This window comes from Canis lupus, chromosome 34 (assembly GCF_003254725.2).
Source record: "Canis lupus dingo isolate Sandy chromosome 34, ASM325472v2, whole genome shotgun sequence".
Lineage (NCBI taxonomy): Eukaryota > Metazoa > Chordata > Mammalia > Carnivora > Canidae > Canis > Canis lupus.
The window spans coordinates 18316426-18331897 of NC_064276.1; the positions used below are offsets into that span (position 1 = coordinate 18316426).

The 15472-nt window shown below is 41.0% G+C and overlaps 2 protein-coding genes and 1 long non-coding RNA gene across 6 annotated transcripts in view; 2 read left to right on the top strand and 1 right to left on the bottom strand.

Moving 5' to 3' along the window:
- Positions 1–15472, top strand: part of MAP3K13 (mitogen-activated protein kinase kinase kinase 13) — a 430364-nt gene that overhangs the window by 241069 nt on the left and 173823 nt on the right. The window lies entirely within an intron of this gene.
- LOC112662799 (uncharacterized) lies at positions 2358–4814 on the bottom strand. The gene is made up of 3 exons (XR_003138835.3): positions 4645–4814; positions 4420–4563; positions 2358–2827 (listed from the first exon to the last, which is right to left on the bottom strand). It is a non-coding gene; the product is annotated as an uncharacterized LOC112662799 (long non-coding RNA).
- The window catches only part of SENP2 (SUMO specific peptidase 2), a 32011-nt gene continuing 21483 nt past the window's right edge, over positions 4945–15472 (top strand). For 2 of the 4 annotated variants that reach the window (XR_007408201.1, XM_025451420.2), the window contains exons 1-5: positions 4957–5251; positions 7349–7404; positions 11369–11502; positions 11914–11980; positions 13734–13824. Coding sequence is in view for 3 of the 4 variants with exons in the window: in XM_025451420.2 (XP_025307205.1) it covers positions 5151–5251; positions 7349–7404; positions 11369–11502; positions 11914–11980; positions 13734–13824 (449 nt within the window). In the remaining variant the exon portion in view is untranslated. Of the gene's footprint in view, positions 5252–7348; positions 7405–11365; positions 11503–11913; positions 11981–13733; positions 13825–15472 lie in introns of those variants that run through there. The other 2 variants (XM_025451418.3, XM_025451421.3) reach the window with 2 other exon arrangements.

Sequence of the window (15472 nt, forward strand, 5' to 3'; positions counted from 1 at the left end):
TGAGGGGTTCATGCTGTGTAATTCAGCAGGGTCTTTCTTGCTGAGAATCATCCTCTTCTGGCTGTGAAACCGGTGGCAGTTTTAGCTCCTCCCAGAGATAACTTTCTTTATGAGGTTCTCCCTAGAGTCCTCCAAAGTAAATATTAGGGATTCTCCATAGTTGAAGTCAGACCACTGGGGCAGCCCGGGTGGCTCAGTGGCTTAGCGCCGCCTTCGGCCCAGTGCCTGATCCTGGAGACCTGGGATTGAGTCTCACGTCGGGCTCCCTGCATGGAGCCTGTTTCTCCCTCTGCCTGTGTCTCTGCTTCTCTCTCTCTCTGTGTCTCTCATGAATAAATAAATAAAATCTTTAAAAAAAAAAAAAAAGAAGTCAGACCACTGGAAACAAATATTTGGAATTAGATGAAAATCAACGCACCCACTTTTAGTGATTTAGTAACAGAAAAACCATGTAGTTAATTTATAAATCTACTTTCCTTAATAAATAAGAACAATATAAATTTACCTTCCTTAACAACAACCACAAAAGACAACAAAATAACAACAAAAGAGAGATCAACTTACAAATAGATACAAGAGGGATGGAGGACAAGAAGAGGTGGCTTTTGCAAAAGACTGAGAAATGATCAGGCCCCTGAATGATAGTTCTGATGGGCTTGGAGAGGGGAAAGAGCAAATCCATGGAAAATGTAGGAAAATACAGGATGTGGAACTGACAAGTTAATTGGCTTACTAGATAATTGAAGAAGAGGGAAGAGAAACATTAGGCACTTCTCCATGCTGGGCACTGAAGTTGATCCTTCACTTACATAAGGACATTTCATTGGCCCACAGATCTGAAAGGCAGGTTTGATTAAGTCTATTTTACAGATTAGGAAAGAGGCTTAGGTAGGGCTGAGTGCTTTTTCTCCACAAGGCAGGCCAAGCCTGTGAACAACTTTTGTAATACAATCTAAGACAAGGAACTATATTTGTTTTTGGATAATAAGGCCGGATTAGATTGAATAAGATCAAGTCACATTATTAGGAGGACATGTTTTTCTTGAATATCAGAGTTGGTCCCCAGAAGGGAATTAATCTTCAGGGTGGTGACCTTCATGTTGGATTTTAGGCACATTAAGCCAAACCAACAATATCTCACGTTTGGAGTCCTACCCACTTCCATCAAATGGCCCAGAACTCTGGCAGGGGTCAGCAAAACTAACTCTGAGAATGCTGGCAAAGGGAAAATGTGCAAGAGTGAACAATGAATTGGAGGCTGGGTCTTCCTTGTTCTGTGGACAGGACATAGGTTTTGAGGAAAATTAGGGGTGGGCTCTGGAAAGGCTTGAAGGAGAGGACCTTCAAGGAGGAAAAGGGGGAGGAGGAAGAAGAAGAGGATCAGAAAACTGGGCAACCATTGAGGATACCCTAATGCAAACTTAAGCAGTGAGGATGTGCCCCTCCAGCAGTACAAGGGTGCAAGTTATCCAAACCAAGAAAGAAACCTCAATTGTTCCTCCATATGGCTTTTTCTCCAACTCTCTGGTGAAGAGTTCCCAGGTACAGGAATGGTTGTAGCAGTGGTGGGGTGGGGGTAAGGATAATCCAAGGACAGGCATTTGGCCCATGCCTCTACTTTGGACCACAGGACAGCAGAGGTACCAACTAGCAAGATCCCAGGAAAATAAATTATAAGGCTATAAGTCATCTTCCTTTCTTCCTTTTAGAAGGCAACCAGATAATAAGAGGATACAAAGGGGGTGTATGTGTGCAAGGGGGCAGTAAGTGTGGGCGATGGCTGGCAGTTGCTACACTCAGGAGTTACTATTTGCTGATGAGGCCTCAGACCAAGGCAATTCAAAGCCCTCCACTTTTCAAGGACAGTGACTAACATTTCAGCTTCGTGTATGTGTAGGTGCTATTAATGAGGCAGGAGAAAAAAAACGTGTTGTTGTACTAGAGTGGCCTGAGACTTGTTGCCAGTATTTCTTAAGTCTTGGTGGCCAAAACCTTGGATAAACTGCTATTCTAAAGCAGTTTGCAATTTTCTCATTTATGTTTTGAACAGAGACTGTTCTTTTGTTCTGGAAAATCCCTTCTGAATACTTGACCATTCTTCTTGGTTTGGTGATGGCAAAGACCAACTCTTAGAGTAGACGGGACAGTCTGGACACCGCCAAAGTGCTCTGCAAAATAATGCCAGTGGTAGACTTTTTTTAAGTTAAGTGGGAGTCCAGCCTGAATCAGGTTGGTTTGGAGATGGAGGGGAGATTTTCTTCTATCGGTGCCTTGTAGAAGATGTTGAGAACAGTGGAGAGATGACCTTGAGGGAAGGAACTCCTTCGGGGAGCCAATGAGCAATGGACTGCAGATGCTATACTTTTATTTTTTTATTTTTATTTTTTTTGATGCTATACTTTTAATAGCCACTTTTTTTTAAAAAAATATTTTATTTATTTATTTGAGAGGGAGGGAGGGAGAAAGTGAACATGAGCAGGGGAAGGGGCAGAAGGAGAAGCAGACTGCCCGCTGAGCAGGGAGCCAGACGTGGGGCTTGATATCAGGACCCTGAGATTATGACCTGAGCCAAAGGAGACACTTAACCAACTGAGCCACCCAGGCACCCATTAATAGCTACTTCTAAATCAACTGGTCTTTGCTTTCCACATTACCTGGAGAGGGGTTCCACACAGTGGTATTGTTCTACGTTCCCATGCTAACTTAAAGGGAAACTTTTACAATTTCTGGAGCCCTTGGTTCCTGCAAATGAAAGGATGAGGAACTTCCTCGCAGCAGGAATCCACTTAGGTGGCAACAACCTTGACTTCCAAATGGAACAGTCCATCTACAAAAGAAAAAGTGATAGCATCTACATCATAAATCGGAAGAGAACCTGGAAGAAGCTTCTGCTGGCAGCTTGTGCCATTGTTGCCGCTGAAAACCAAACTTAAAAAAAAAAAAAAGAAAACAACAGTTGTATCATCCAGGAGTACTGGCCAGCTAGCTGTGCTCAAGTTTACTGCTGCTACTGGAGCCTGGAACCTTCACTAACCAGACAGATCCAGGCAGCCTTTGAGGAGCCAAGACTTCTGGTGGTTTCCCAGGGCTGACCACCAAACTCTTACAGAGGTGTCTTATGTTAACCTGCCTACCATGGCTTATGGAACACAGACTCGCCTCTGCATTATGTGGACATTGCTATGCATTACAACAAGGGAACTCACTCAGCGGGTCTGATGTGGTGGATGCTGGCCTGGGAAGTCCTGTGTGTCTGTGGCACCAATCCCCAGCACCCATGGGAGATCATGTCTGATCTCTACTTCTACGGAGATCCTGAAGAGATTGGAAAGGAAGAGCAGGCTGCTACCGAAAAGACTGTGACCTGGGAGGCATGTCAGAGTCACAGCTACTCAACCTGAAGTCACACACTGTCTGAAGGCATTCAGGTGCCCTCTGTACCTGTCTAGCAGTCTCCTACTGAAGACTGAGTGCTCAGCTTACCACTGAAGACTGTTCTGAAGCTCCCACTGCTCAGGCCACTGAATAAGTAGGAACAACCACTGAGTGGTCTTCAGCTGCTCTTCCACAAAGGCAAACGGGGTGGGATAAAGTTGATGGAAATTAAAGTGTCTTAAAAAAAAAAAAAAATCTGGGGCAGCCCGGGTGGCTCAGCGGTTCAGCGCCGCCTTCAGCCCAGGGTGTGATCCTGGAGACCCAGGATTGAGTCCCACGTCAGGCTCCCTGCATGGAGCTTGCTTCTCCCTCTGCCTCTGTCTCTGCCCTTCTCTCTCTCTCTCAGTGTCTCTTATGAATAAATGAATAAAATCTTAAAAAAAAAAAAGCCTGTGGTCTTTCTAACCCTGTTCTCAAACTTTCGTTTTGGAGAATGAAAGAAAGGGGCCAACATCCACAATTTAGGATTTGCTTCCAGAGTGGTGATAGCCACCGGTGGGTAGCTGGTAGTTCTGGAGCTCTGGGCGGTGACTTGCACCAGAATTCCAGAACACTTTACTCAGCAAAGGACGAGGCTGTCAATGGGGAGTGCCTGGGTTAAAGTTCGAGCAAACCTGGAAGTCTGGCCTCAACTCAATCGTAGGTAAGGGTCAAGTTTGCAGTCAGGGATGGGTTTGTGGGGCTTGAAAAGAAGGATTCCACGACTGTTTGGAAGAGGGGACCCGAATTTCTAGTCACTATGCAGGGTGGGACTTTTTCTCTTGTTGATAATTAACCAGAAGTGTGACCTCTAGGTAACAGAGAGAGAACTAATGGGCACTCCCTGCCAGCCCAGGGGAGGACTCTCCTGAGGTCTCCGCGCAGCCTTAAATTCCGTCCTTCCCTACTCCTCCCCAAGGTGTGGTTTTCCTTTCTCTGGCGCCTACCGCACTTTGCACACAATTATCCTGTAATTTGTAATCACGTCTCTTCCAGGGGACTCACCTCAAGGGCCACGCCACTAGTTAGCCTGATGATTTTTGGCAAATCACTTAATCGTTCTATGCTTGATTTCCTCGTTTATTAAAAATGGGCACAAGACTCCTCCCCATCGCCTGGGGGTGCTGGGATAAATGAAGGTGACCACGCCTGCGGAAAAACTAGACGTAAGGTGCATGCAAACTAAAGGGCGGTCAGCAGGGTAAATACTTGTTCATGGACCTGACCTACCTTTATTCCGTGCCCTCAACAGACGCTTACTGAGCACCTCCTCGGTTGCAGGCCTCGGGAGCGCTCCCCCCGGGTGCGGAAGCCTCACGTGCGGCGCGTGGGCCTTGTCCCGCGGGCGGACTCGCGATTGGCTCCGCCGAAGAGAAAACCCCGCCCACAGTCTTTGCGAGCTCGTTAGCGATTGGACCGGCGTCTCCGGCACGCATTCCGGTTGCTAGGTTCGGGAGGAGCGGGGGCGAGGGTGGGGCTGCGCGTGCGCAGACTGAGGACGAAGATGCTTTCCGGTCGGGCGGGAGGAGGTGACGTCAGGCGTGGTGGCAGGCGGGGATGGGGGGGGGCGTCCTGTAGCCCTCAGGACGTTTTATCTGTGGGCCCTCCGATCGCGTCACAAGTGGGCGACTGAGCCTTGGCGGTGGTGGCCGAGGCGGCGAAGGCGGCAGCGGCGGCGACAGCTCTGGGGTTTGCGTCTCGGGGTGTGTCGGCCGCCGCTGCTGCTTGGGCCTGGTATGTACAAATGGCTGGTTAGGATTCTCGGCACCATTTTCCGTCTCTGTGACCGGCCGGTGCCCCCTGCCCGGGCCCTCCTGAAGAGGCGGCGCTCGAACAGGTGAGAGGAGAGGGGGCCGAGCGCCAGGCTGGCTGTACCCCTCCCCCACCCGGGGCTCGGCCCGGAGAGCGCCGATCCAGCCCCGCAGGCCCTGCGGGGCCCAGGCGGTGGAGGTGCGAGTCGCGGGTGCCCTGGTGACGTAGTCGCTCCCTCCACGCTGTGCGGATGCGCTCCTGGTGATGGACCGAGCTGGTTGTCTTTGGAGTGGCCCGTGATGGTCAGGATCTTTGACGTTCTTGGGAGAGGCCAAGCTGGTTGCTGTCCAATGGGGCTTTATCGTATCCTGTTAAGGTTGAAAACTCAAAATTGAACGAATACTGTCCGTGCTGTGGTTCACTGTTTACGAAGCACACTCCCGAGTGTCATCTGTAGGCAATAAGTGCAGCTGCGGCAAGTGAGATTCATAGCTTGCCCAAAGCCGTTTTGACTGCAAGAATTGTTCTTTTAGCACCGAGAAACAGCAGCTGTTTTGTTCCGAAACAGCTGTCAAGCTGTGTGTGTGTGTGTGTGTACGTGTTTTGCGGGGGAGGGAGGGAGGATGGCACTGCGTTGGAGTGTATGAGGGGGAAAAATTAGGAGTCTCGTTCTTTTAAAAAGATCACTAGTTGTAAAATCCAGCCAAAATCTTGGGGGAACCTAAAAGCTGTTCTTGTTTAGCATCAACCCCTTGGCTTGTCTCATTTCGTGGCGTGTACTCCTTTGCTTGAGAATTAATCTAGAGAATAAAACACCATACCAGTTCTACACACCCCACCATTAACTTTTACTGATCAAGTGTTAGTTTCATTTAAAAAAAGAAATGAAGCCTCAAGATTGTTGAAGACTGGTTTCTTGGAGCTTGAGAGAACAAGATGATTGAATACATGAGTCTGAGAATGCAGGTCATTGATGAAATTGGCTGTTGGCTGAGTTTCATCATGTGTTCTAGAGAGCCCAAGGTTTCAACCTGTTCTTTTCTACCTTTTTGTGAGGTTGACAATGGGGGTCATTTGACAACATGTTGTATAGTGCCTAAAATGATGCTTAATATATATAAGGGTAGTATTTGTTTATTCTACCCCAGGGGCCTTGTGCTAAGGCTGGTGCGTGATAGGCACTTGGTACGTATTTATTGAATGGGAGAGTGTTAATTCTCTCTCCCCTGTCCTTTCTTTTTGCTGTGAATCCCTGCTTTCAAATAGATGAAACAATGATTTGGAGATCAAAACTCTGTTCTTTACCACACATCCTTAGTCAAACCAGTTTTTCACAATGTAAGCCTTTTTTTTTTTTTTTTTTTTTCTGGTCAAAATGAAGGCAGGAGATCTTACTGGGATGTTTACAGTTATGAACTGAATGGTATTCCCCTGGGATTTATTTTGTTCCTTTTTTTTTTTTTGAAACTGATCAATCATAATCATCTTTAAATAGGTCCAGAAACTTTCCCAAATTCCCCAGCTTTTTATTACCAGTGTAATGTAGTTTCCATGATAGAAATGCAGTTAAATAGAAGACCTTTTTGGGCTTAGAATTCTCTTTTAAGGCTTCTTATGTTGTCATCTTTCAAAAGGAATTTTTTTTAAAGATTTTATTTATTTATTCATGAGAGACACAGAGAGAGAGAGGCAGAGACACAGGCAGAGGGAGAAGCAGGCTCCATGCAGGGAGCCCGATGTGGGACTCGATCCGGGGACTCCAGGATCACGCCCTGGGCCGAAGGCAGGTGTAAACTGCTGAGCCACCCGGGCTGCCCCAAGGAAATTGTTATTTTAAAATCACTTCTGGAGAGAAAAAGGAAATACTAGTCCTAGGCTCTTACCTATGTTCATTTACTACCCAGGTGATTTCTGGCCAGTTGCAAATTTGTACTTTAGCCAGATTACAGATTATCACTTAATAGGGAGTTTTGGGTCTCTTTCAAATAGTTTAAACAATAACGTTAAGTCCTCAAATAGTAGAGGCCTACTATAGAGGAGTGTTTTCTAACATGATTTGAATTTCTTTTTTTGACAAAGTGAAGAGAGAGGATGTGTTATATGCATACTAGATTTACTTATAGAAATGTATGTATGTATATATAAATATATATATATATATTTTTTCTTCTTCTCTTTTCAGCACTTTGTTTTCTACAGTGGACACTGATGAAATACCAGCCAAAAGACCAAGATTAGGTATTGAATATGATAATTTTAAAAATCAGATTTTTTTTAAGTGGGAAAAGTGTATGTATGGAACAAAATTCCAAAGGTAAAAAGTATGTACAGTGAACAGTTAAGTCTCTTTCCTGTCCTTTTCTACTCAGTTATCTTTTCTAGAGGTAAACACTGTTAACAGGGACTTGAGTATCTTTCCAGATAAATAAAGGTGTATGTTGAATATGTATTTAAAATTTTTCAATCTTCCTATACGGAAAAGGTGCTTTTTATTTTTGAGGAGAAAACATTGTATAAAGCTACTTCAAACTGAGTCATCTAGTTCACATAGCTGAGGGAATGAGTCTAATGTGTTGCCCCAAATCATTTACTTCTCTGTATCCAGAGGGCTAGATGTAGCTTGATAAAAGAGAACAAAACTAGATTAAAGGAGAAAGGCACAATGGAGTGCTATAATAGTAGTTCCTTTGTTTCAAGAATGAATGTGAATTTCGATCTACCTTCGGAGTAGACATGTCTGTTAAGATTTCATTTCATTTAAATCCAAGGAGTACTTATTGAGCATGTCTTACTGCTAAGCAATATGTTAGATTCTACAGGAAAAAGAAAAATGAATAAGATAGGGTCTCTATTTTTAAGGACCTTACAATTGTATAGGTATATGCCTGTATCATAGAGGGTATAAGACAAGCATATAAATAATTACTAATGTCAGTAAGGATGTGATGATTGAAATAAGAAAGATAGTAACAAAATACTGTCCAATTTTCAGCTGATTAAAAGTCTCAGTAAATATTTGATGAAAGAGTGTGTGAGATGGATTTTAAAGGATGGGTGGGATATCAACAGAGCAATAGGAAGGAAAAGCATTCTAGGTAGAGGGAACAGTATAGGAGAGTTGTGCAATTCAGGAAACAGTGAATAGAACTCCAAGGAAAAGTTAGTTAGAGCTATATCAAATTTAGAGGACTTTGAATGCCAGATTTATACTAAATTCATTAGGACAGTATTTTCCCAAAGCACAGGATAGATATCAGTTCAGGAAATGATTTTAGGGGATACAACATTTCATAGCATTAAGTATAGCATGTGAGTTATGTGGTAAAAAGTTGTATCCTTTTATTTGTTTTTAATTTTTGGATTATTTCAAGCAGAAATTCTTGATTTAATGCTAGTATGTTTTACATATGATTCTCCCTTTTAACAGCTACAGCTAGAACTTAATATTGTTGTTTAATTTCTGTATAAGGCAAATAATGTTCTTTTATATTTATAGTAGTGATATAAAGTTACCTTTCAAATACATTTATTTATTTACTTATTTATTTTTAAAGATTTTTATTTATTTATTTGACAGGCAGAGAGAGCCAGAGAGCACAAGCAGGGGGAATGGCTGCTGAGTAGGGAGCCTAATACAGGGCTCAATCCCAGGACTTTGGGATCATGACCTTAGCTGAAGGCAGACTCTTAACTGACTGAGCTACCTAGGCACCCCTCAAATACATTTATTTAGCAAAAAATGTGAGTCAATTTTAAACAAAAGTGTAAATAAATAACAGTGTGGTAAAGACCTTTGAGAGTGGTAACATCTGAAACTAATGTAGCATTGTTTGTGAACTATACTTCAATCAAAACAAGGAAAACAAAAAGAATTTTGACAATGGTATTATAGAAGGTTCCTGAAATAATTATGGTAATCATCTATTTCATGGACTTCCTTCCTTTTCTCCCTCCATGATTTACATGAAATAGGTATTGTAATTTTCTGAGTGGAAACTCTAGAAAGAATCTAAGCCAAGGGGGAAGCAGTGGGTAGCAGATGTAATATTACGGCAGAATTTGTAAAGGTCTACATCAATGCTTCTGATGGATCTCTCTGTGATAATGCCTATTGAGCACTTGAATTGGGGCCAGTGTGATTGAGGAGCTGAATTTAATTTTAATTAAATATAAACTTAGGTGACTACATGTATTCACTGGCAACTATGTTGGACAATACAACTCTCTTGGTTTCTTTTGAGAGAAAAAAAGGAGGGTAAAATGAAAAGGAAGATCTTAGAATCGCAGACTCATGATCTTAGAGATGAAAGGGATTTTAAGAGATCTGACTTAGTCTGTTGTGAGTGAAGATGGTCTTATCCCCATTTTATAGATGAAGCAAGCCAGCCTGCCTTCCTCCCCCTCCTCTTCCTCTTCCTCCTCCTTTTTTGAGTTGTTGAGATATTTTTGGCATAATCTCAAGGACTACTCAGATTTTGACAAGTTTGTAGGAAAATAAGTATTACAATACTTTTTTTTACCATCCACTATTTAACTATGTTAGTTATTAGGAATACCCCATTCCCTCTGGGGTCTGGATGACAGTCTGCGGGGTAAGCACCAATCTCTAATGCTCTTACTCTTCCATTTAAGAAAGTGCAGCAGAATATAAATGATATCCATCAACATTACTAGAGGGATAACCTGGAATTCTCTAAGTCTCAGAATGAGAAACAAGTAATTTGCAAACTTTGATACTTTTACCTATTCTCTAGTTACAAATTACTTCAAATTGCATTCTGCTTCACTTAGCTGTCACATTCTGTCTGTTGTTTAAGTTATTCTCCTATCTTTCTATTTTCTATTTTATATGTTTTGGAGTGCTTGTTCTTTAAAAGCCACCATTTTAATTTCAGGATTTTTTTTCTCTAATGCAGAAGGTGGGTAAAATGATGGTCTCTTTCTCTCAAACTAGTGCTATGAAATACCCTTACTTGGGAAATAGAAAGGAAATTGTGTAGAGCCAGTCAGCAGTGTAGGAAATGAGGAAAGGGTAGTGTCATAAAAGGAGGAAGTGTGGCAGGCACTGAAATCTACCCTTCCCCCTTATTTATCTACTTACTTATTTTGTAATTCTTATTTTTGGTGACAGGGAGGGCTACATCAGATCTAACATACCTTCTCCAGTAGAGGGATACAGCCTTATTTCATCATAGAGGTTTAAGAGCTGCATGTTTTATACTTCACTAATTCTACCTCAAGTAGCCAATAAATAATAGGTACTGAGTAAGTAGTTACTGAGGAATATATTGTCACCTGCCCAGGAAATAAGGACAAACCAGTGAGTAACTTCTAGTGCTTCCTGTAAAATTCTGCCATACATAGTGTCTACATGCTACAGGTTAAGTTATGCCGCTGTCTCTCTGGTTTATTTATTTTGTATTATTCCAAAGAACTCATTGCTTAAAAGTTGTCATTTCAGGCCATTTCTCTATGAATCAGTGTGTGATTTGCTGAAGTGAGGGTTTAATGTTTTCATAGGATTCCAGAAGAGATATCTTATTGAAACACAAAAATCATGGGATGCCCGGCTAGCTCAGCTGGTAGGGCACGTGACTTTTAAACGTGGGGTCCTGAGTTCAGACCTCACGTTGGGCCTAGAGCTTACTTAAAAAAACCCAAAAATACAAACAAACAAAAAAAAGCCAGGGGCACTTGGTTGGCTTGGTCTGTAGAGCACGTGACTTTTTTTTTTTTTAAGAGGGGGAGAAAGTGTGATGGGGCAGGAGGGGCTAAGGGAGAGAGAGAATCTTAAGCAGGAGCCGCTACCAGCTTAGAGCTCAACTCCCGACTCAGTCTCACAATCCCAAGATCATGACCTGAGCCAAAATCACAAGTCAGACGCTTAACCAACTGAACCACCCAGGCGGCCCACATGTAACTCTTGATCTCAGAGTCGTGAGTTCAAGCCCCGTGTTGGGTGAAGAGCCTACGTAAAACAAAACAAAACAACCCCAAACCCCTCCAGATCACAATATTGGAATTCTAGTTATTAAGATAGGAGAAAAATTACTTTTATGGATACCTTCTTATCTCAGTGATTGGAAATAATACTTCTAATAAAGATTGAGAGAGGCCTTTTCTAAGATATAATCTAATTTTTTTGCTAGAAGTTTATTACTCTATATACGTATGTAAATGTAATCTATATTATATTGTCTAGATTATTTCATTCACCAAGTCAAAACCAGTCTCTACAATGCTGCCAGCTTATTTGGATTCCCATTCCAGCTGACCACAAAGCCCATGGTAACCTCTGCTTGTAATGGAACACGGAATGTGGCCCCTTCAGGAGAGGTCAGTGGGGATAGGGTTCCATTGGGGCTACTGATCTTCATACTTAATCATTAAAGTGAAATTTTAGAAATATTCTCTTTTTAGGAATTGAGTAGAATGACTTTGATATGTTTATAAGCCTTGATATAAAGGCCAAGAAGTTAAAGGTTAAGAAAATACACATTTAAAAAATATTTATAAAGAGCTCAATTAGTAATACATCTGTTCTTACTTAAGTATTTGTAGAGAACCTGAAATTGTTATTTTAAACATAATTTTGTGAGTCTTCACCAATTTAACTTTTGGTCTACTGATGATGTCTCTTCCATGAGCTAGCGAAATCATCACCAATAGAGTGATTTTTTTAATATTAAAAACTTATTTAAATTCTAAAATTGAGATACTACAGAGGTGATTCTATTTGGTTTTAAGGTATTTTCGAACTCATCGTCTTGTGAACTGACAGGTTCTGGACCCTGGAACAACATGCTGAAACTGGGTGAGGCGATCAGAGATCCTTCTGCTTTCCTCTACCTCTTCTTGCCTCTGTTTCCTGAGTTTTGAGAATATGAAAGAAAAACACTCATTTGGGTTGTGTTGAGAACACAGACATATTCTCTCTACCTTCTAAAAATTAAATAGTTTTCCTTTAGAATTGTCATTGAATTTACTGTTTGTGTTTTCTATTTGTATTATCATTGTCTTTAATGTGACTTAGTTCAGGGTTCACTCATTAAAAAAACATTTCCTGCGAGCTTACTCTGTGTCAGGCATGTGTTATCAAGAATAACAGAATGACAAAATAATAAATAAAATCTTTTATAACAAAATACAAAACAAATAACAAAATAAATAAACCCTGTCTTTCAGGGACATCATCTGATGGGGGAACAACTTTAGGTTTTCAGTTCTGATAGCTTTATGGATTGGGAGCCTCCACGTCATTCTTGGAGCCCAAAACTGAATTATAATTGTACATAACCATACATAACTTAAAATTCTATCATGGCGAAAAAGAGGAAGAATCTGGACTCCAGAAAATGACTGTGATCTCTGTCACACAGGTTTATGAAGTTTGAGAGAAAGGGATAAAAGCTTTTAGAAAAGTTGTGGGTTCAGAAGTAAAAATGGAAGAAACTAAGGAAATGATAAAAACTTTACAGTAGTAAGTTTCCTCTCAAGCTTTTTAAGTAAAGTATCTCTGGTGGCAGAGAAGAGCAAAAGGGAGTAAACACACACCCCTGAGTCTGAGACTCTAGTTCCAAAGGACCTGGAGTCAGGATGATACTTTTATGAAGTTTTTCATTTTATTTTAAAAGTTAATATAAATTAGATATTATAATCTATTCATATTGCTTGAATATATAGTTAAAAATGATTTATTATTAAAATGGACATATGGAAGGGATGGTACGTTTGTCTTGTGCCAAGCTGTCAGCACTATATTTCTATGTGTTCATGTAGCCTTGTCAGAGAAGCACAGGTATTCCTGGGGCACGTTTCTTGCATAAAGAAGTCTACAGTCTCTTATCTGAAATCCTTAAAGGTGTACTGGGGAATTTAGAATTTTTCATATTTTATATATATCGTGTTTATTGAATATTATTTTTAAAAATCCCATTAGAATTGAACATTGGTTCAAATCAGGTTTTGCAAACAAAGGAATTCAGGTCAGTTTAAGTTTGCTGCTACAGACTCATGGAAAAACTTTCAGTTTTAGATCTCTTTACATTTTGGAGTCCTCAGGAGCTCTATACCTGTGCAGTAGCTCTAGCAGTAAATGTGGCTGATAAAAGTTTGGTTACCCTTTTTTGAAGTATAGTGACCGTCTCATAAGTGATGGAAGCTTCCAGTGAAATGTAGTAACATATAGCAGATTTTCATTTAAAAATAACTCCTGTTTTCTTGGGAAGAAGAAATGATTTGAACAACTCACTCAATTTGATTTGATTACATGGAGTTTGTAATCATGAGTTCCTCATGCTTCTTGATGCTACAGCAAGTGAAACTAGAAAAGCTTGCCTGTGAATTTTTACTGTCTCCCTGAAATCAAATACAGATAAAGCACTATTGCTTTTCTTCAACTTTTTACAGTGTTGAATCTCTGTGTTGTATAGTAATGGCATGTGAAAGAATAAGATATTTAGTTCTACAATATAGACCACTCACAGATTTTCTAATGCAGACTGTTCACAGGTTTGGGTTTGTTTTTGTTTTGTTTTTTTACAATTACAAATGCATTTTTAAAATAGGTAATAAATCCCCTAATGGAATAAGTGACTATCCAAAGATCAGAGTGACAGTAACCCGAGATCAGCCCCGAAGAGTCCTGCCTTCCTTTGGGTAAGTGTAAATGGAAACTTAGTACTTATTAGGTGTTGGCTCTTGCTAGGCATTCTTTTGTTCTATTATGTAATCTTGTTAAATAAGTACTCTGAGGTTAGTAAGTTGCCAGATATCATACAGCTATTGAAAAATTTGAACTCAGGTGTGTGTTACTTTCTCTATACCATAGCATATGCTTATAGTATCTGATTTTTTTTTTAACTTACTTGACAGAAAGAGAGCACACAAGCAGGGGGAGTGGCAGGCAGAAGGAGAGGGAGAAGCAACCTGCCTGCTGAGCAGAGAGTACAATGTGGGGCTCGATCCTAGGACCTTGGGATCATGACCTGAGCCAAAGCAGACACTTAACCAACTGAGCCATCCAGGCGCCTCATACAGCATCAGATTTTGAAAACCTTTTTTTTTTTTAATTTTTATTTATTTATGATAGTCACACAGAGAGAGAGAGAGAGAGAGGCAGAGACACAGGCAGAGGGAGAAGCAGGCTCCATGCACCGGAAGCCCGACGTGGGATTCGATCCCGGGTCTCCAGGATCGCGCCCTGGGCCAAAGGCAGGCGTTAAACCGCTGCACCACCCAGGGATCCCTGAAAACCTTTTAAAATGATTTGTTGCTCACTTCTAAACTTTGTTTTAGGGAGATCCCTGGGTGGCTCAGTGGTTTAGCGCCTGCCTTTGGCCCAGGGCGCGATCCTACAGTCCCGGGATCGAGTCCCACGTTGGGCTCCCAGCATGGAGCCTGCTTCTCCCTCCTCCTGTGTCTCTGCCTCTCTCTCTCTATGTCTATCATAAATAATAAATAAATAAATCTTAAAAAAAAACAACTTTGTTTTATTTTTAATTTTTTTTTAAGATTTTATTTACTTATTCATGAGAGACACAGAGAGAGGCAGAGAGAGAGACAGAGACAGGAGAAGCAGGCTGCATGCAAGGGGCCTGATATGGGACTCCATCCCGGGACTCCAGGATCGAGCCACCCAGGCATCCCTGTTTTATTTTTTTAAAGGATTTTATTTTATTTTATTTTATTTTATTTTATTTTATTTTATTTTATTTATTTTATTTATTTTATTTTATTTTATTATTTTATTATTTATTTATTTATGCATTCTCATACAAGCAGTGGGGAGGGGCAAAGGAGAGGATGAGAGAGAGAGAATCTCCAGCAGACTCCATGCTAAGAGTGGAGCTGGATGTGAGGCTCTATCCCACAACCCTGAGATCACCACCCAAGCCAAAACCAAGAGTTGGACATTTAACCGACTGAGCCACCCAAGTGCCCCTATACTTTAGGTTTTTTTATTAAGTTTTAAATTCTAATTCCAGTATAATTAATATATACAGTATTATGTTAGTTTCAGGTATATAGTCCAGTGATTCAACAATTCTACACATTACTCCGTGCTCATCATAATAAGTCTGCTCTTTAATCCCCATCACCTATTTTACCCATCCTTCCACTCACCTCCCCTAAACTTAATTTTTCTATAAACTTTGTTTTTGAAGTATAATATATATGTGGAAAGTTCAGAAACCATGATAAGTTTTTATAATATACTGAATGCACATCATTTTTTGTGAAATGTTCTTATTTTTGTAATAATTTTCTTCTCCTTTTTGTATTCTCACATACTAGAATTTCTATT